Source organism: Silene latifolia, chromosome 10 (assembly GCF_048544455.1).
Source record: "Silene latifolia isolate original U9 population chromosome 10, ASM4854445v1, whole genome shotgun sequence".
Taxonomy (NCBI): domain Eukaryota; kingdom Viridiplantae; phylum Streptophyta; class Magnoliopsida; order Caryophyllales; family Caryophyllaceae; genus Silene; species Silene latifolia.
The window spans coordinates 4,856,764-4,878,272 of record NC_133535.1 but is presented as its reverse complement, the minus strand read 5'-3'; the positions used below and the strand labels follow the sequence as shown (position 1 = coordinate 4,878,272).

At 38.0% G+C, this 21,509-nt stretch overlaps 3 protein-coding genes across 5 annotated transcripts; 2 read left to right on the top strand and 1 right to left on the bottom strand.

The window, feature by feature from the left end:
- Positions 1-2,462: 2,462 nt before the first annotated feature.
- On the top strand, positions 2,463-4,010 carry LOC141604814 (aspartyl protease AED3). The gene has a single exon (XM_074423322.1). It carries the CDS (start codon positions 2,470-2,472, stop codon positions 3,874-3,876), a length of 1,407 nt encoding a protein of 468 aa, XP_074279423.1. The 5' UTR covers positions 2,463-2,469; the 3' UTR covers positions 3,877-4,010.
- A 1,334-nt stretch (positions 4,011-5,344) lies between these two features.
- Positions 5,345-7,701, top strand: LOC141604813 (NAD(P)H-quinone oxidoreductase subunit N, chloroplastic). 2 transcript variants are annotated; one of them, XM_074423321.1, is made up of 5 exons: positions 5,345-5,923; positions 6,701-6,817; positions 6,895-6,980; positions 7,147-7,232; positions 7,490-7,701. In XM_074423321.1, the coding sequence occupies exons 1-4, from the start codon at positions 5,513-5,515 to the stop codon at positions 7,208-7,210; spliced, it is 678 nt and encodes a 225-aa protein (XP_074279422.1). In that variant the 5' UTR covers positions 5,345-5,512; the 3' UTR covers positions 7,211-7,232; positions 7,490-7,701. The 2 variants fall into 2 exon arrangements, with proteins under 2 accessions (XP_074279422.1, XP_074279421.1); XM_074423320.1 differs by lacking the exon at positions 7,490-7,701 and having other exon boundaries at positions 5,347-5,923; positions 7,147-7,233.
- Positions 7,648-20,515, bottom strand: LOC141604812 (rho GTPase-activating protein REN1-like). Of its 2 annotated transcripts, none has more exons than XM_074423318.1 (24): positions 20,191-20,515; positions 19,794-19,871; positions 18,996-19,079; positions 18,245-18,281; positions 17,950-18,026; positions 17,482-17,552; positions 17,005-17,083; positions 16,595-16,739; positions 16,226-16,345; positions 15,822-15,899; positions 15,648-15,703; positions 15,476-15,545; positions 14,988-15,072; positions 14,137-14,383; positions 13,408-13,683; positions 12,778-13,098; positions 12,013-12,062; positions 11,567-11,630; positions 11,399-11,482; positions 11,165-11,266; positions 10,912-11,081; positions 10,029-10,095; positions 9,382-9,591; positions 7,648-8,798 (listed from the first exon to the last, which is right to left on the bottom strand). In XM_074423318.1, exons 2-24 carry the CDS (start codon positions 19,824-19,826, stop codon positions 7,968-7,970), a joined length of 3,357 nt encoding a protein of 1,118 aa, XP_074279419.1. In that variant the 5' UTR covers positions 19,827-19,871; positions 20,191-20,515; the 3' UTR covers positions 7,648-7,967. The 2 variants fall into 2 exon arrangements, with proteins under 2 accessions (XP_074279419.1, XP_074279420.1); XM_074423319.1 differs by having other exon boundaries at positions 9,382-9,585; positions 20,191-20,310.
- Positions 20,516-21,509: the final 994 nt, after the last annotated feature.

Sequence of the window (21,509 nt, the reverse complement as noted above, 5' to 3'; positions counted from 1 at the left end):
AGGGTGCGAATTCAGTGTCAAGGGCTAGATTTAATACTACCATTTCACTCGTCCTAAATTATTTCGGGTTGGGGCCCAGGAATGGGGGAGTAGACAAAACGAGAAATTGAACCAATTGAAAGTCGATTTGAGCCAGTGTGGAGATCGATCTTCAGTCTACGTTGTCAATCTAAATCATTGCGGATCCATCGTGATATACGGAGTAGATGAAAATAGACCTGCCAAAAAGGTCAGTCGTCTCGTTAATTGTTACCAACTTATTTTTGGACAGCGGTCAGTATGCAACAATTAACATTCAGGTCGGGTAAGATATGCTCGGATCAATTCAGGTTTCGGGTCAGATTCACATCCTTAAAACGGGTATGGGTTGGGTTATTCAGGCCGGGTCATTCGATTCATATCCGTTTTGTCAGGTCTAGATGAAATATTCCACATATCACATCTAATCGAAATAAATCATTTTTGTCGATAGTTCGATACTAGCTGATCTAGCTAGTGATCTGACTCAAGACAACATTAAAAGCTAGCATATTCTTTCCCTTCATGAAATAAGTTTATTTTGAAACCGTCTCCAGTCAAACAAGCGTTATTGAACTATTGAAGTAACATTATTATTCTTGTCTTATGACTTAGTTAGACTGAATCACGAGATACAAATAATAATGGAGGAGGACACAAGTTAGTGCACACCCGTGATAAGGCCGACCCTAGTCTCGTGAAACATTTTTCATCAAGGACAAAAAAATTCCAGCTTCATTCAACTTTGAGAGGCCTAACTCAGTTCACGAGCTGCCCTTTATTATAATAATAGTGTACTTACTGTTATTATTCCTTAATTACCCACCAAATAATTAAACTGTGTTCATAATATTAATCATTTGAGCTAGCTAGATTCTTGGATATCATATACTCCCTCCTATTCAGAATAACTGTTCCATTTGCCATTTCCGTCTATTCACATAACTGTCTCATTTGCCATATTTGGACATGTTTTTTGACTTTCCTACCCTTGACTCTTTTCTTTATTTACCACCTCAACCACCCCTAAACCATCATATTCAATATTTTTCATTATTTAACTCCTATATTCTTACCCCTATACAATACTTTTCATTATTTTAACTCCATTCCTTAATTTTCGTGCCATTGTTCAAATAGAACAGTTATTCCGAATAGGAGGGAGTACTGTACTAGCAATATTTCATTACTAGCTTATCATCAATTCTTATTTAAAACCGTCTGAATTTAAAACAGCTTTGAAAATAAAACGAGGTTGTAAGAGATCTTAAGTTACGATGGTCTTAAGTAAAACCAATTAATCAACTGTTAGCTTCTTGATCTACGCCAACTCTTCTTGTATGTTTTTGTATGAGACAATTTCATGATTAGCTTGGTTTGCACTAAAATAAGTTATTAACTTAATTAAAACAAAAGTTACATGAATTAAAGTTTTTTGATTAATGAAAATTTTCAGTGTTATAATTTTGGAACTTCAACACATTGTCATGTGAATTGTGATGATCTGACATCCCATGCATTTAGCTTGATTCTTCCTGAAAATATTATTTCTGCAAGGATACTTCTATTTCTGCATGACATTTTACGTTATTGTTTATCTGGTGTAAGCTAGCATTTAAACTTACTGCTATTTCGTCTTCTTTTACGTTGCTTGGGTTCACATTAATATACAACTTTGTCTTTATCAGCTTTTATCATCTCAACTTGTTGCTTACCCATATATTGATGACCATAATTGATACTCGATTAGGTTACCCTTAAGACGGTTATATTCATTTTAAGATTAAAACAGATAAAATAATATCCTTCTTGTCACTGATTGTGATACTCCAATAATACAGCGGATGTAGGCATGGGCGAGTATAGACTATAGAAAACGATCATTCTGTTTAACAAATTTCGCATATTTGAGTTTTATTGTCGGAGCTAGGTATAGATATAAATATCGCATGGGATAGATTTGCTAATAGAGCTGTCTTCGAGCCGGGCCAGGCTGACCCGATGGCGGGTCGGACTCACCTGGATACGCCCTGAACCCGCCAGGGGGAGGGACGGGCTTGGTCGGGCCTGGTTGGGAGTATGTTTGACCCGGCTTGGCCAAGGGCGGGCCGAGTTTGGAATTTGTGACCCAGGCCCGGCCAGAGAGTGGAGACGGGTCGGGCCTGGCTGTGAGCAGAAAGAGCCCGTAGAGCGAGGCGAGCAGGGCCGGGTCACCCTGTGCTGTTGGCCAGCTCTGGTTGCTAATAACTTTTTCATGATTTAATTCACACATTGTCCAAGTCCGCTTTATTAGCAAACAGACAAGTTAGGTCTAATAATGAGTCGTCCAGTTCATGAATAACTCTAGCGAGAAATGCCTTGACATAATCATGCACAATAATGTCACCAGTCACGAGTGCATTTTTAACTTGGAATGCCTTTAACTACTTCTCCTTATATATTGGCTCACTCATGCATGCACACTTCATCAAAATCCTTATCTCAAAAAACAAACTCACTATAACTAATCATCCAAGTCCAATTATTATGGACTTGCTAACAACATTCTTCTTTTATGCCCTTCTTGTCACAACCACCAAAGGTGCTCATAACAATCCATCACCATGCTCCGAATCCAAACCCGACACCTCCGGTCTATCCATCATCCACATCGAAAGCCAATGCTCGCCTTTCTCAACCCAAAAACCCGACCCATGGGCCACTACTGTCTTAAAAATGGCCTCAAAAGACTCTGAGCGGGTTTCATTCTTAGATAGTCTGATTAAGGAACAAAAAACAACTTCGGCCCCAATAGCTTCGGGCCAACAAGTCTTAAACATTGGTAATTATTTAGTCCGTGCCACGGTTGGTACACCGGGCCAACTAATGTTCATGGTCTTAGACACGAGTCTAGACGCGGGGTGGGTCCCGTGTTCCGGGTGCCTAGGGTGCTCATCCACTATGTTCTCACCTAACACTTCATCAACGTATGGGCCCATGGACTGTGATTCAGCCCAATGTAGCGCGACCACAGTCCGTGGGCTTATGTGCACATCTAGCGGCCCAGAAGCTTGCCAATTCAACCAATCCTACGGCGGAGATTCATCCTTTGTAGCCACATTATCACATGATAATTTGTCATTAGGCAAAGATAATATCCCTAATTACGCTTTCGGGTGCGTTAATGCCGTATCCGGATCCAATATCCCGCCCCAAGGGTTATTGGGCTTGGGCCGCGGATCACTATCCTTAATGGCCCAATCAACATCCCTTTATAATGGGCTTTTCTCATATTGTCTACCAAGTTACAAATCCTACTACTTTTCCGGATCACTTAAACTAGGCCCAATCGGCCAGCCTCGGAATATCCGAACCACACCGCTTTTACACAACCCACACCGACCCTCTCTTTACTACATTAACCTAACCGGAATAACCGTAGGCCGGGTCCAAGTCCCTATCCCCCAAGAATTCCTCTCATTCGACCCAAACACTGGGGCCGGGACCATAATCGATTCAGGCACAGTCATAACACGATTCGTCCAACCCGTTTATAACTCAATCCGAGACGAGTATCGAAACCAAACTCAAGGCCCATTTAGTTCACTTGGGGCATTTGACACATGTTTTTCTGTGACACATGAAAAAGTGGCCCCCACAATAACATTACATTTTCAAGACTTGGACTTGAAGTTACCTTTGGAAAATACATTGATTCATAGTAGTTCAGGAAATTTGGCTTGTTTAGCAATGGCGTCTGCTCCAAGTAATGTGAATTCTGTGCTTAATATAATTGCTAGTTTACAACAACAAAATCTTAGGATTATGTTTGATACTGTTAATTCTCGATTGGGTATCGCGCGTGAGCTTTGTAATTAGGGTTTAATTATTGTTTAAATTAAGCATTTGTGTGATGAAATTTGTTGTTTTTAATTAATTGTCAATGTTATGTAAAAGTTGGTCCATGGTGGCCTAATTGTGATTAATTATATATGTTGAATCTCATTATGCAAGTTTCTTATTGTGAGTTAGTCTTGTTTAAGACAGTCCTAAACTTATAACATAGTCATTTTAGCTAGAATAAAATGAACCACATTGCATCAAAGGATGACGTCTTAAGCTTAAGAGAGTAACAAATCTGATACGAGTACATAGGTTATATGACTCGAAACCTAATTATTAAATGACATAATCCACAACCAATTGAATTATACTTGAACCTTAAATGAAAAAACCCAATCCGAACCTAAATGCAAGTATATAAAAAATGACCTAACTCGAATTGATCATCCATCATGTACTCAACAATAGGTAGTGTGACTGTGTAATAGGGCATCCATACAAACTTACAAAGTAGTTATACTCTCTCCAACCCGATCATTTTTATAAAGGGTTTTTTAATCAAATATAACAAAGGTAAACAAATAATTGAGACGGAAGTGGCAAGTTTCTATATATATACATCTAATCTAGCTAACATTATTACTAACTAGCTTAGGGCAGAGTACGGATCGGATATTTGATCCAAAGTGCTAGTTCGGATCGGATATCCATATTAGAAATCTTGAAGTTAGATATTCAATATCCAAACCAAATGTCTCGGATATCCAATGTTCGGGTATCCAAAATAATCGGATCGGATGCGGATATCCATCGGATATCCATACTTTTGAATTTACTTTAAAATTAAGTTTGAAAGAGGATTATATTCATAGTTTTACATTATAATTTTCTTTTGTATTCTTATCCCAATGTTCTCGCTATAAAATTTAAGTACCACCTAAGTATTTCTCTAATATTTTAAACATTAATTAAGTTGTTGTATCAAGTAAAAATTTATTTTTTCGAAATTATATTAGAAAACTATAGTTTCGGATCAGATCGGATATCCAAATGTTTTAATTCTAATATCCATATCCAAACCAAAACCAAAGATTTCGGATCAGATATCCAAACCAAACTTAACTTTCGGATCGGATATCCAAAATTTCGGATCGGATTCAGATCGGATATCGGATCAGTTTGGATAATCGGATTTTTTGCTCAGCCCTAAACTAGCTATCTTCAAATGAACTAAGGCAACATGATCACTCACCATAAAACAAACCGGTTGGTTTCCCTTAAAATGGTCATATCCGTCTAAATCGTCTTAAATGTAAAACGGGTCAAATACTACTCCATATAGGTGGAATTAGGGACAAGAATTTGTCATTTCGTAGACATTTGTGTTCTACTTTTTCTCTCATCAATTTATTTTACATGTTTCATTGTTTAAGACGAATATGTCCGTTTTAAACAAGAAATTGTTGAAACAAATAAAATGGGTTTGGATGCATATGGTCCATGCATGAGAGTATGAGACTAATGCAACTTAGGCATATACATACACTCCTTATCTTCCTTCTTCAATCTTCACCATACAAATTTAAACATTACATAACTAATTTTTCTCAAACTATAATCAATTAATCATAAAACTAAGCATTAACACAACAAATTATCAACTACCAAAAAAATGGCTTCTTTACAATATGGAGCACCACCAATAATCAAGTCTAACAACCAAAAACTATCCACATTAAGCAAACTTAAATCATCACAGTACATAATCAACTCGAATCGCTTACTAACAAAGGATTACTCGAAAAACTACGCTAGATATCGAAAGGGAAATGTAAATGTGGTACGGTGTGGACGAGGAATTGTAGATTTTATAGGAGGTGATCTTCTGAAACCTGATATTGGGAGGTTTTTATCTGATGTAGAGGAACATAAGTCTATTGCTATATATACTCCTCATGAAGGCGGTTATGAAGGCCGATACTTGAACAATTTACGGTATCAGGGTTACCATTTTCTTGATATGTCGGCTCGTGGGTTGGGTGATCCTGAGACTACCCTCATCAAAGTTCATCCTGTTTGTCCTGTGAGTTTCAATAAACATTCTTATCTGCTGAAATTTAGTTGTTTTTATGTTGGTTGATATAGTTCTCGACTCAATTTTCATCTTGGTTCATTCTGAAATAGCCTACATCTAAGTATCTAACTCCCCTACCTCGCAATTAGCGAGAGCCCTTAAGGCACTGCTAGAGGTGGCAATCGGGTCACTCGGGTTGGTTACGGGTCGGGTTATGTCGGGTCAGTAACGGGTTTGGTCGGTTTGGCTCATGTCGGGTCATCTTCGGGTCGGGACATCAACGGATCAGTTTTAAATGGTAATTTATGTTTAAATAATGGGTAGGTGTATTAATTGTATTTTTAAATGAAAATAATTAAGATGAATGTCAATTTAGTGTTATTTAAATCATTATTAAGCTAGTTCATTATCGGGTTGAGAAAATATCGGGTCATGGGTCAGGTCGGGTTCGGGTTGGAAAAAATAAGGCTGCTATCGGTTATTGGGTCGGTTCGGTTTCGGTTCACCCAATTTTTGGGGTGTATCGGGTTGGGTTCTTCGTGTCGGGCCAGCTTTTGCCGGCGCTAGGCACTGGGGTGATGTTTTTTTATTTTTTTTTTGGCAGCCGATAAAAAAAATTCCTAATGCAAACTCATGACCCTTCGAGCAAGGTCATGAGCTCTTCTGTTACGTTTCCTACACACATAACTAAAGCAAAAGCAATGAAAAAAAAAACAGATAGAGCAGAGTTGTTTTATTGGTGTATGTTTTAGTAATTTTCCGATTGAGGGGTAGAAATGTATGTAGCCTCATGTAGGGAAACAGCCAATATCAAGGTGGTGGTTTCCGCCGGAAGTTGATTATAGGCTTGAAGCACTTCCTCCTGATGCTAAGGGTCTGGTGCTTTGGGTTATCGAGGCCAAGGTACATCCGACTCCTTTTACCCTGTCTAAGACGGTACAGGTTCGGATGCTTATGCATTATGTACTTCTATTGTTCAGGTTTTGTCAAAAGCTGAGCTGCAATTTCTGGCTCTTCTTCCGTCTCTTCGCCCCAACGTCAGGGTTATTGCAGAATGTGGCAATTGGTAAGCTAAAAACATTCCAGGGTTTATTTGCATCTTTGCTCTCGACCGTCTTGACTGCATTTTCGTTTCCAATGGGAGTCGACACCTCATTATAGGAGCGAGTCTTTGAGACACTACAGTAATGTGACTTACTATTGACCGTCTCGAGTTTGGTCTGTGTAAACAGGAGGAAGGTTATTTGGAAGCCACTTAAGGAGATATCAGGACTAGCTCCACTCCAGGAAGCATGAGAAATTGAGATGCTACTTTAAGGTAAACTGTAAAAATGTATATTGAACAATTACACCCGGAAAAAAAAAATAGATGCATTTTTTTTACTGTGGGCAAAAAAAAATGTTCCTCATTCCTCCTGCATTTTTCAATAAATCTCGCCTATTGTGGATAGGGAAGGGATGAAGGCAGACCGCCTTACCCTTGTTTCAGAAACACGCCGCTTACCATTGTTTCTGGATGATCCGAGATGAAAATGGTGTTAAGAACAGTTTTAACATTATTTTTATATTTTTCAGCATGTTGGAATTATATCTCGAGGAAGATAAAAATCAGCCAAGATGATACACGGAACAAAACGGAGACTTTTTTCAATCATTAAATGAAATAACAGTGTATTTCATACAATTAACAATCTTACTGCTAAAAAAATGGATAAAAAAGAACAATATATTATGATCTCAAAACTTCAGCTATAAAAGGTATCATCTACCTGTGGTTCTGTACAAAAGAGGGTTCGATGAAGATCTATAATGTCAATCTCTACAGCTAATCACAAAACTTATATGAGACGGTCATAAATGAGAGAAGAACCGTTCACCCTATAACTAAATGAAGAGTATATAAGGATTTAGGTTGGTCTCGGCTGTGACTAGGTTGAAGCTAATGATAAGCAGGGATTACCAATAAATCGGGATCCAACGGCCTATAAATGACTTTGCTACATTTGGATGGAAGAAATAAAACTAAAAAGCTTCATATATAGGACTATATCCATCACCTGGATGATAAGGTTCTAGAGGTGCTAGAATTGTGGGCCCCGTCTTGCTGTCGACCCTTATCCGAACTTCTTGATGACTGTCCTTCTGACTTCAGTCTATCGAGGTGGTGACTAGATTGGTCTAAATTTTGTGAAGAGGAATCGGTTTTTGAGCTAGAACCCTTTTTGTTGCCATCCTTATTCTTCGACTTTCTGTTATACTCATTACTATTGCCGTCAGTTGATCCGGCCTTGACTGAACTTTGAGAAATAGGAGCATCAGGTTTTGAGCTAAAACCCTTTCTATTACCGTCTTTGTTATCACCTTCGTTACTTTTGTTATGATCATTCTTTCTGTTGCTATCATTGGTATCACCTTCGTTAGACGTCTCCTTGCCTGAACTATACGATGATGGAGCATCCGGTTTTGAGTTAGAACTTCTTTTCTTATCACTCCTTTTGCAGTAATCCTTGTTATCACCTTCTGTTCTATCACCTTCGTTGGGCATCCCCTTGCCTGAACTATACGATGGAGCATCCGATCTTGAGTTAGAACTGCTTTTGTTGTCGTTCTTTTTCTTATCATTGTTATTATCACCTTCTGTTGACATTCCATTGGTTGAACTATCCTGGTTCTGAACAATGCTGCCTCCAGAACTATGCTTGTCGGTGCTGGGATTTATTGGAAGTTCTGGAGCTTTGCCCTTTCCGGGGCTTAAAGCAGGTTGATTTGACGATCCTTTGCCTTTGTCTAGGTTTTGTAGCTCAGATGCAATTTGGTTGCGTCTTTCTTTCAAGAAATTTAGTCGATTTGTCAGTTTGGACAGCGCAGAAGTCGAGCTTCCCCCCTGTCATTCAAAAACAGATGTTTACTCCAATTGAACTCATATAACTTGTTCATGTTACATAGTAGACAGAGTGAAACCCTCACAATCCGCGTCCCGAGTTAGACCCGAATAGAACACGCCGAATATAGCTCGAACACAAATCGTCCCAACATGACCAGTAACTAACTACTGGACCCAATATATTGAACCCCGCCTCAAAATGACCTAACCCGAAACACCCAAACCGAAAACAGACCTAATCGAGAATGACTTGAATCCACACGAACGATCCAAAATTACTAATTCAGAATTCAAGTTATGACTACACGATACTAACAGATACACTAATAAAAAGAAAATTTTAATAAACACAACCTCAATTATCCCACGACTCAGACCCGAAATTACCCAATCAAAATGATCCGCTTGCCAGGTGATAGTATATGTGCCAAAATCTAAATCCGGCTAATTATAGCAAACAGGTAGCTTCAAAGACATTTTCAACTAAACGAGAAAGCAGACAACTTTATGTGATCCAAAATAAATAGCGTGTTTTAGATTTGCAGATGGTAGCCTGGAGAATGCAGATACAGGATACACTTACCTCACCCTTTGAACTAGACTTCCTAGTGGAAGGGTTCGATTTCATGACGACAGCTTCAAAGGATGTTGAAATATTTGGGATCCCTCCAAATTTAGATTGGTCGGCTTGTGATGCATCATTTGGCTGGTTCAGGTTTTTGTTTGACAAAGATGGTTCCTTGTTGCCTTCGTTGTCACAGTCACCTCTTTCCATGCTATTATTTCGCTGTCCCTAAAAACCACGATCAGTAAGCTAATTAGAAGTTACTGATAATGAATCAACATCCATAGAGCATAAAAATTAACTAATGGAAACCCGACAATTTAAATATGCGATGTTTGCTTATAGGTTATACTTAATTGACAAGCATCATTTGAGTTAGCTATTGACAGGTTCAACTGACGACATTTTTATACACCTTTTGACGGCCAGTAACTTGGGCGGTGGGCCCCGACATGTAGAGCTCCAATTTCACTATGTAAAGATCTCAAATTTAAGGATGGATTAAAGAGAGTCAATGCAAATTTACAGCGCATGGCCTGGTAACATTAAACTTGATTTACTGACTAGTGTGGCACTTAATTCCAGAGACCGTAAACGTTGGGAGGGAGACCTTCTGAATCAACCAGACATCCAAAATCTATAGCTGTTAGTAGAGGATCACTTACATCATCTCTGCTAAATTTTTCGATGTGATTTGGAGTTCCTTTCATCTCATTGTCTTTGTTATTCATCCTACAATGGCAAGGAACAAAAGATACGGGAGCATGAGAATATTGTCAATCTGATCCCTAGTTTTATCACAAGATTAGCGACAAGCAACAACAAAGTTTATATTAGGATGTCGATTTTCACTGCCTAGCACTGTCACCTCCTATAGATGGTAATGTGATAATACAAGCCGTGTTGGAGAAATCATTATCGCACACAATAGCAATGTATGTCCTAAAGCCTAAATCCTATACAAAAACATATGTCAAGACTCAATTGAGATGCCTTACAAAATGACTTGAAAATAAATACAACAATGCACAGAAAGAAATCCCAAGTGGTCAAAATGCATGAACCGTCACACTATGAAGGGCATTCCAAGAATCCTGGTTACACATAAGGAATCCAAGTTACACATTACTACTGGTAGACCTGGTAAACGAGTCATTCTGGTCGTGTCAGTTTGGCCGAGTCAGTTTGGCTATTTTATGCGCTTCACGTTGGTCAACTCGGGTATTCAGGTTATGGGTCATTTCATAAGTTAGGTCAATCGGTGATGTACATGAGTTATCGCCATTATGTGGACGAACTTGCCTATAATTTCAAATTAGTCAAATTCGGTTATACCAAATCTGGTCATTTTCGGTTGCGTCCGGATGATCAGGCCAATAAGGATCCGTAAAAGTTTGGGCCAATGGTTTAGATTGGGTCAATTGGGGTTCAAGTTACCATGTTTGGGTTTCATACTCATTCTTATCTCTGTTCAATTTATTTGGTCTAGCTGAAAGTTAAAAGCAAATCAAGCAGGTAGAGAAGGTGAGGGTTTAAGGATGATCTTACAACATTGTCCGTCGAAATGATGCATCCTGTAGCTCAATATTCCTATTATGCAAAAGGGCTGCATTGTATTCACGTTCACGACTAATCTCTGATCCAAGATCATCAAACCTCTGCTTCAGGTTATTGAAATTTTCTTCTGCTATGGCAATTTCCTGAAGATCATTTTTTGTCTTCAACGAGAAAGTTAATCAGAAAAGAGTCAAGGAGACTAGTAATGAATAAAAGTCGTATTGGACGCAAGAGTGCAACTTACCTTTTCACTAATACCCGCCGAGGAAGGAACTTGATATGTGTTAGATTCAAGAGCCGCTCGTAAATCTTTTTCTTTTTGCAGCTGTTCTTGTAGCCTACTTACCTGTGAGGTTTTAAACGCGGGACATATATTTTTTTCAGCTTAAACGATCCATGGCAGTTAGAAGATCTAACAGAAATGGTTAGATCTTCGAATAATAAACTTCAACCTTAAAAGAAAAAAAGGAATGCATACATCTTTCTCAAGAGCTAGACGGCGCTCATAAAGAGCTTTCTTTCGTCTTTCAAGACTTGCTTGAAGTATTGCATTTCCATTAGCCTACAATTGATACACGCAAAAGCATGAAATATCATACAGAAATACTTAATGTTGCTAACACCAGAATACAAATGACTCTCCTACCTCTTCTGCAATTTTATTTTGCAAATCAGTCTTGGTATCCTCAAGTCGCTGGATTTCATCATCCCTGTTAGTTAATTGTAAAATCAGGAACATTTTCACATTTTGAGGAACTTTGTATCTATGTTCTACACAAATTCTATACAAGTGTCGACGTGGGCACGAGTCAGCCTGTCAGAGTGTAAGATGCAACTAATTTTTTATTTTCCACCTGAAATGAAGTGTGGATACCGAACAATGGGACACGATGCCACAAATATAATATGCTATCCATTACGTACTTGGTTGTCTTTAAAGCACACGGGAATGACAACAATATTGCTGGTGCCCGAAAAGATACTGTCTAATGAAAATTGTCTAGTAGTATCCTAGAGGCCTAAAGTGCTGAAGCTAAACTGATAAAATGGGCGAAATGAGAATTCATTATGAAAAGTCCAAAGAAAACTTACTCATTTTCAAGCGAGAAATCAATGGATTCCATAGAAAGGTTCCTTTTTGCCTGAGCCCAAAAATTAGAACGAATGTGTTTAGCACTTAAGTTTCAATAAGAGGGGTTATTTTTAATGCATGTAATCAAACACTTAGCGGAAAGCCTGAAAGGCACACGACTCGTAAACATACTGGGTACACTTTCTTCAAACATGACTAAACACGGGACATGAAACGGGATGCATTTGGGATGCTAGACAATCCATTGTTATAAATACTTATTTTTCCTTTTTTGTCAATTACTAGTTTACTACCCTACAAATTTTAATTAATTAACTGGACGCATTTGGGATGCTACCATTATTTTTTAGTGCCCCATAGAAACCCGTGTTGGACATCTGTGATGTGTCCATCTGAAGTTCTTAACACTAATCCAACTGCAGTTGTCAGATTCGACACAGTATCGAGTGCCAAACCATGGAACACTGCTACTGTTTGAAAAAGTTTCATGGTTCTGGCGTAGGTGAAGCGTCAATGTTGTGTGGGAATGCTGAAGTGTTGGATATGGGACACGCCGCCAAAGTAAAGGGTGTCGAAATAACAGTGTCATTTCTGTCTATAGTTATGGTCAAGACACTTCAATCGTATCCAAGTGTAGTAATCCTTGGGAAACAGCATGTCCCAACACTCCGACACTCAGACATGGAGTCGGAGCAATATAGGGTGTAAGCAACAGGGAAAAGCCACTTTTTTCCCTGGGGTACAAGGGAAGGAAACAGACTTACCGCTGTCCGACCCCACTTGGGATTTCTGGCTTGGGAATTTTTGCGGAGCCTAGTTGATGAGTTTTGACTGCCAAATTGTGGACTGGAACTAGCTGATACATTTGGAGAACCTGTATCTATATTAGTATCTCTACGTGCTTTACCAAAGTCATCAACTTCAGCCACCGATCTGTCATTATTTTTCTTCGGATTATCATCAATTCCCTGTCTACTACGATTTCGAGGTGCTGGAGACAAGGGTGAAGAAGATGGCGATCTTTTCTTTGCTATATGATTATTAGCTCGTTCAGAAGATTTGGAAAATGAGCTGGACCTGCTAGCCTGCAAATCAGGGAGAATACTTGCAACTTTTTGAAGATGAAAATATGAAATAGTTGTTTTGATAAATCAAACGTGAGAAATTGTACGAAGTACATAGTAACTTCACATATATTTGAAGAAACTAATGATTTAAATTGGCATTGGTTGACTATCAGTCTATGCAAGCAAATGAGAATAATAAAAATGGGATGGAGACGATATATGCAATGTTAATGCTGTCAGGCTGTGCCTGTAAGTTAAAGTTGAGATAGCTTATTCTTGAGCCATTAGTATGTGTCTATGCATATTAAGATAAAGACAAGCACTTGCCTTTTCATCATATGAATCACTTTCTGCATGGTCACCACTTTCACTACAATCCCCGTCGCTTTCACTACATGTCTCAATTACTGAATGTTCATCATCATCATCATCACCATCTGTCTCTTCATCATGATCACCTGATGCATACTCGTGATCATCATCTTCACAATCATCATCGTCATCATAATCGTCCTCATCATACGATCCATCATCACTGGCTTCCTCTGTCCCACTTCCGCTCTCATCTGAGTCTGAGAATAACGCACCCGACATTGAACCTTCCTGAAGTTAAGTGTTATTGACAAGCAGTAAAGCTCAAATCAGAACTGATTTTAAAAATGTCAACACAAGGAAGTAAAAAACAAAGATGTAAAACGGCCAGATAACTTGTCTTTTTTAAACAGAAATGAAAGTAGAAGGGGAATGTGCATATAGGCGATGACAAAAAAAGAACCTCAAAACCTGTAACTACATGGTATTAGGCACACAGTAGACCAAAAAAAATCGCTTCGTTGCCCTGAGGTTTAGGCTAATTTCACTTTTGGTACCCTAAGATTTCTCGAAGTCCGGTTGGGTTTGATAAACTGAGGTTTGAGCTATTTTAATCTATTTTGGTGAGTTGAAAGTTTAATATCACCAAAATTTCAGGGCATCAAACTAGTAATTTTTCCAAAATTATGTCTCTTAATGTCCAAGTGGTACCAGCACGCCTTAGTAGGGCGCATTTGAAGTTACCCCAAATATGTTGTCGTATTCGTCCAGCAAAGTAATGATGATAGCTTGAGCATGGTTTGCTGCTGCCGCTGCTTGCAGAAGTTGGAGAGAACCATCACCAGCCACATCCATATGTGTGTTCTCAAGTTCACAATCGCCAGCCAGAAGAGGTCGGAGAAGCAAAGGAGACATGCAAGCTGCAACAGCTGATGTACTCATCCGATTGACTGTCTGATTTGAAGCCACAGTTTGCATCATCAAAAGGATCCTGAACACAGCCAGATGGAAAAACACAGTGAACTAGTTTTCACCAAATACTTTTTTTTTTCATTCAATTGGAGCCAAAGACTCGCTATTTTTTCTGCATTTGAATATGATGGAATAAACAATAAACTAAAAAGGCTCACTAAACACTCTCAGCTCCTTGCATCTTGATTCCTGAAGTAGATGGATTTAACGATGCAAGTTTCAGAAAAGGTCATCCGAAAATAGTCTCTCTACAGGGGATAAGGTTGTGTACTACCGATCCATCCCTCTACATCGTTATAGGCGGGAGCAAATGAGGTATTAGGATAATCAGTAATATTGTACTAGCTAAGAGTATTTTCTATGAATTTAACGTAGTGACATAGTCGTCACCTGTTAACACATGCATACATTTCAGTGTGGCAATTTCCAGAAGCTCAGGTTAGCATATTAATCAAGATTTAAGCAAATGTAACAACTCAATTTTAATTCATGCACAAAAGTGGGAGTTATTTTATGCTTGCCGCCACAAATTATCAATATCTATATCTCCGACGGAACCAGCAAAATATATAGTGGTCCTTGTCAATCTTCTAGAGACAATAGCAAGCTACAACACTGCGTACCTCTGCAGCAAACGTCTGTTTGGCTCTGGGAATGTCTCCAATATTGCTGTCCGCATAGCATTAAGTCTGTTGTTACGGTCACTTCCTACATATGAGAGTTCAATACTGTAAAGTTAGTGATTTTTACTTCCAACATAATCAACCAAGACATGATTAAATTTTTACATAAGTGTGGAGGAAATGGTAAGAAAAATGAAACATAGAGCGAGTATATAATATTGCAATCTAACTGACATTGTAAATTTGTAATTAGCCCTTATTTGAGGAATTTTCATAAAAGTTCGTGAAACTGAGACGACATTACTGCTCCAAATTATATAACTGTGGCTTAGGCCTTAGGAAGTTATTTCCATTTGCAATGGAGTAATGTCGCACAGAATTGTACGCACTTTTATATAGTGAAGTAGCAATCAGACAATGGCAATAATTTTCGATGCAAGTCTCTCTATGTTTAAAAAAAAAACACATGGGTTGGTCTGGCTACTTACGAAAAGCTTCCAGCAGTGCGTTACAACAAGTTGCCGGGACGGGAGAAGATGGTAATTCTCTTAAGATGTACTGGATATTGCATAGAAAAAAAAGAACAAATGAGAATACCGATTTCAACCATGAAACTGAAAGCAGCTTAAAACTGATAACTAACATGATGAAATGTTATACCTTAATACAATCTCCAATGATATGAGCATCTTCTTCTGCAGAGAACTCAGTTTTCCCTGTATAGCGATGAAAGGGAACAGCGTATAACAACCAAAAAAAATCAGTAGTGATATGGCAAAATAACGGAATATTGAAATATTAGGTAAAATACCAGAAAGTTATTATTAAACATACCCTGTTCATATTCACGAACTCGACGATGAACATCATCAACATCTGCAGCTTGCCGCAAGACCCCTTCTACCTTGGACCCTGTTGCGTGCTCAAAACATTAAAGCATGCTGTCATACACTCAGACGCAATAATAAGAAACAAAAACGGTATGTTTTCGTCCATCTCAGCCAATTATTTACGGCTTCAAATTTCCTTTCTAGCCTTCTAGGTATGTTTTGTGGAGTGGAGATGAATAAGAATTCCTTGCTCACTTGCATGTGTTTACTTAAAAATTTAATCTATAATAAAATGCAAACAATTGGTTGGAATAGAGGATGCATCAGGGAAGTTGGCATGCGATAACATGCTATCAAACGAGTAAACAATTGAGTGAAATCAAAAGCAACATAGGTAAAGCTCTTTACCATGATCCTCAATGAATCTGAGAGCTTTCTCCAGAAAAGAAGGCGATCCATCGATATCTTCCAAAGCAAGCAAAATTGGCCTTCCAATGACCATAGATTTGCTAGGTGGTTTGTCCATTTCTGAAAAAAAAAAAAGAGCGCAAAAATTATTTGCATGTTAATTAGAACAATTGCAGCCACCGGCAAATTTAGTATATTTCTGAAGAGTAACTGCGCATATAATACTAAAATAAGACAGATTTTATTTCCGAATACATACGCCTCAAAGCTTGCAGAAAGGACAGGAGAGGACAAGAGCGGAAGAGGAAACACTATTTTACGCAAAAAAAAAAAAGAGAAGAAAAAAAATTGTCAAAAGAGGGAGCTTACGCTGATCAGCAGAGCCATTAGCAGCGTCAGTCAGCTCATTTTTTGGTAATCCATTTTGTCCGGCACCATGTGTTGCACTTGGTGCCAGTTGCAAAGCATTCTCGAGTGCAGTCTTCCATTCAAGAAGGTCCTCCAAAGTTTCAGCCTGCAACAAAAGAAGGAAAAAATTATTGATATATGTATCTTTTTGGATGGAGATCAGGTGTACATTCCAATGTTGATTTACAGAACTTTTGCAATAATATGAGCAACATGACTCGGAATATGCCATATTATTCGACTTGTGAGCATAGTTCCCAACCGAAATTGAACATTGATCATAAAACTTAGACGGCCATGAAACTAAAAGAAAATGAATAAATTGTTGAAAAACATTTACAATGCTGAAAGAAGAAGATGAAAAGCAGCACCTTAAGTGTAAAAGCCCGTCCATCCCGGCCATCGGGAAAAAAGACTGTCAAAAGCTTCTTATCCACTTTTACTTCGACACTATCAAAAAGAAATGAGATAGGTTAAGTCAACATCGAAATTGTCATTGTAACAAACACAAAGGCCAACGGAAATTCCAATTATCAGTGGCTCCAGCCTCCAGGAAAATTTTAGACGGAAAAAGTGTCTTACCTCTAACCTTTCTAAAATCACAAATGGGATGGTGTTAAATGTGAGATCAACCCACAACCACTATTTATATAACTCAATGAGGTATACCTACTGATTTCGGTTGGTCTTAACTATGAGACAGTACCATACAAGACTCGTTGCTCTAAATTGGCAAACAAGTGACTTTGAAATGGCTACTGAAAAATTAAATCATACATTCAACAATTTCAGAACCTCGCATTAATAAAATAAGGAACATAAGTTAGAAGTTTAAAACATATGACAACCTAGCTGAGTTGTTGAGGTCAATGCCACCAAGCGTTAGATTCATCTCACCTCCTTTCTGAGGAGCAGCACCCTGAAATAATACGCAAACCCCTTAATGACTACTGTACTGCTTTCCCATGAATATAACATCTAATTATCAAGACTATGGATTGCTGCCTAACTGCTATCGACCTATCGATCTCACAAGACCGAAACATACAAAAATGAAATCATTAAATTTCCTACTGTTCAGCAGTTGTGTAGCCAAGCATAAGGTTACGAGTTCTTGACTTCTTGAGACCCCATATGATTTTAGACATGATGTTTTACCATGTTAAATTCCCCTAATGCATAAAATTTAAAACACTAGTATAATAGAATAGAATAACTGACAACGAAACTAAAAATGACGCCACACAAAAGAACTTCTGGATGCGCCATAGTCGTTCCCCTGTAGTAGAGTATTTCAAGTTAACAAACAAACTTACAGGATCGCTTCTGAAGAAAACCAGAGATGTACGGGTTAGAATAAACCATCTTTTCTTCCAAGACGTCCATCCAATTCCTAGATTAGAGAAGAACAATGACAATGACAATGACAGTCGAAGTCAGCTTTACCGTGGAATGAACTGTCTGTCCTTCTTTCAAATTTATCAATCAAAAAAGGAAAGGCAGAAAAGAGCTGGTGCCGAAGTGTAACTAAATTTCTAATGAATATTATAACGACACAGTAAGAGGAGATGTAACTATGTACAGTGTAACAGAGTAAGCATATAACCTCACCTTTAGATGAAATAAATAATGGTCCGCTTTTAAAGACCTGCAGTCAATTGAAAGGATGTTAAAATGCAAGTACTCTATTGAAAGACTGTCTCATGTACACAAAATGTGAGACCAACTCAATTAACTACGAACTACACTGATATAAGTAAAAACCCAGTAGGCAGTAGGCAGTAGGCAGTAACAAGATGTGAACCCTCGTGTCATTATCGAGAAACTCACAGCACTGACCAATATGAATATTTGTGGTCAGTCTGAATGTCTGATAGTGATCCGAATATCCAAAAAATTAGAAGTATACAAAGTACATCATGCTTGGCACACTAGCTCTACATTTTTCCCTCACCTTAAACTCCAAAAAAACAAAAAGCGGTTCTTGTCTACATAGTACTTTGCTAATAGGATATGATGAAACAATTAGGGATAGTAATTATTTTTCAGTCACAACGCTCATAAGCCATAACCTTCAGACTAATCAATAATCAAATTCTGCCTCAGCAGCTAATTATAGTTTGAATCAAATGGCATTCACGAACCAATTCATCATACCTAAGGAAGTAACCAAATGACTTTTAAGTCATAAATTCCAACTATTATTCGGTTATATACCAGACCATATGCTTCATGGTAATTGAGCAACATTTCTAACAAGACTAAAAACACTACAGATACTGACTATTGAGCAACATGAGTGATGAGTACATATGATTATGCTGTCAACCAAGCCTTAATACATGATGGGGCCTAAAACTACCTGATTTCGAGTCCGTGATCCCTGATGCTCAGGTGGTCCCGCTAGAGGACCGGAAAGTGCAGCATTGTCTCCTTGAGGCAACACCTAAAACCATCACCACCACAGTTAGCTTCATAGCCCATACAATCTCACAAAAAATGGTATTTAGGCATAATCAACCAAGAACATTGAATCATACCCAAAAAAATCAAATTTAAAAGAATGTATTCTCTCTGTCCCAATGATTCGTTTACCTTTGATTAAAATACCTCTCACACAGAATAAAAAAGGTAAACAAATGATTGGGACGGAGGGGGTACAATCCATATTGAGATTATATTGCATGTACACAAGTATTAACTCTGATCCCATGTGAGGAAATCATCCTAACCAAACCAATTACTCCCTCCGTCCCCGCCAATAGTTGTCCTTTGGTTTTGGCACAAATTTAGTGTGAATGATCAAATTGCTCATCAAGTTCATTTTTAAAATAGAAAAGACAGACGCACCAAAAATGGAATAGAACAACAAATGATCGGGACAGAGAGAGTAATATTTTATACCTTAATAATAATACACAATGGCAGAAACCGGATTTGTAGTTAGGGGGCGAAAAATTTAAGGACGGGAACTTTTATGGAATCATATAAACTAGAAAAATATCAAACAATTTAACAGAAGATTGAATTTTTTCATTGCTCCCAATACTCGGGCAATCACCCTGCTAGCCCCCCTAATTCCGCCACGAATAATACAATTTATTCATGAAAAAAAATATTAAAAATAAAAAGATGAAAACTTTCATGATCAAATGCTAACCTGAGAGGAAGAATCTGTGGGTTTGCTCGTCATGGAATGCTCTTGATTCACAACAACTCACAACCCAACAATAATGACCTGAAACCACATTAACAAAATTCGTAAAAATTAAAACAGTGACGGAGTCAGGATTTCAGGTACGGTAGAAAAAAAAAACTGTCTTATTAACTTATTTAACATGTACAATGTCATCTGGGTATCAAAAAATAAATTTCTTAAAACTATTTTTTTTAGGTTTTGGAAACAATTGCTACCCTTTGTTATTAGCTAGCTCGCCTCGAAATTTGACATTTTAAGGAAAACAATCAAGAACATATGTATTATACATTGTCACATGCAACAACATATGCATAATAATTTTTACAAGAAAAAAGGTTGCATTTTGCAATGTGGGTACCTTGGAAAATCGAACATTTCTCAAGAAAATTAATCAGCAATATTTACCAAGAAAAAAAAAAAGTTGTAATTGAAATTATGATGGGAAAAATTGGAGAAAAAAATGAAAAAATTAGAGGAGAAAAAAGGTGGAGGGGCGTAAAAAGTTGAAAGAAAATGAGATGAGCATTTTGATTGTGTTTTGTCAACGGAAACAACGGGTGAAACGGTAATTATACACGTTTCATGTTTTGGTTCTACTATGACAATTGAACGTGGAAGGCACTACTACTACTCCTATTATGTTATGTTTATGCTCCTCTTGCTTCTATATATGATCTTTATTTATAACTTTGTTGTAACTCCTCTTGCTTCTATATATGATCTTTATTTATAATTTTTTTGTAAGACTGTTTAAAGTTATGTAATTTATTTCCTGTATGATTGTACACAATATGTGGATTAGGTAATGTTGTTTGGTTGAGGAAGTAGTTTTGGAGTTGGATGTTGCTCTAAACTTAGGGTGTGTTTGGATTGAGGGATTTAGAGGGAAAAGAAAGGGAGGGAGAGTAGAGGATTTAAAATCTCTTGTTTGGATAACAAATGAGGGTGGAGGGAAATGAAGGGGGAGAGATTTGGAGGGATCCAATTTCCCTCCTCTAAGCCTAATTAAAATCTCTCCACAATAGGCAAGATTTAGAGGGAAATTGTATCCAAACACTCACACCCCATTCCTCCTCCCCTTCTCTTCTCTCCCTTTCCCTTCCCTCCTTCCCCCTCCCCTCCCTTTCCCTCCACTTTCACTATCCAAACACACCCTTAAGGGTGATAACTTTGTCACCTTATTACTATGATTTATTCTCATTAAACACCAGATTTTATGACTCTTATGTGACTGTTCCAACTCTATAACGACTATATAAACCCACCCATTTCCTCAATTCCAGATATACAAAAAATTCATAGAAATATTATCTCACATTTCTTTTTTACTTCTAAGTTCTAAGAACAGCTCTCACTACTCTATTTGGAGTGCACCATGGTAGGGAATGAGGCGTTAACCCTAGAGTCGGTGACCAAGGTCCTCAGGCGCACCATAGTGGGGGTCCTCACTACTCTCTTTGGAGTGCACCATGATAGGGAATGAGGCGTTAACCCTAGAGTCGGTGATCAAGGTCCTCAGGCGCACCATAGTGGGGGTCTATACTGACTTAAGGCAATGTCTAACATGACGTTTCGATTAAGGGTATTTTCGATAAGCTAAGTTTATATTCCCCTACAAGTAGGAGTCTATAGCAGTTGTCAACTAACAAGGCATCGTTTGGTTGATTAAGGTGTAGT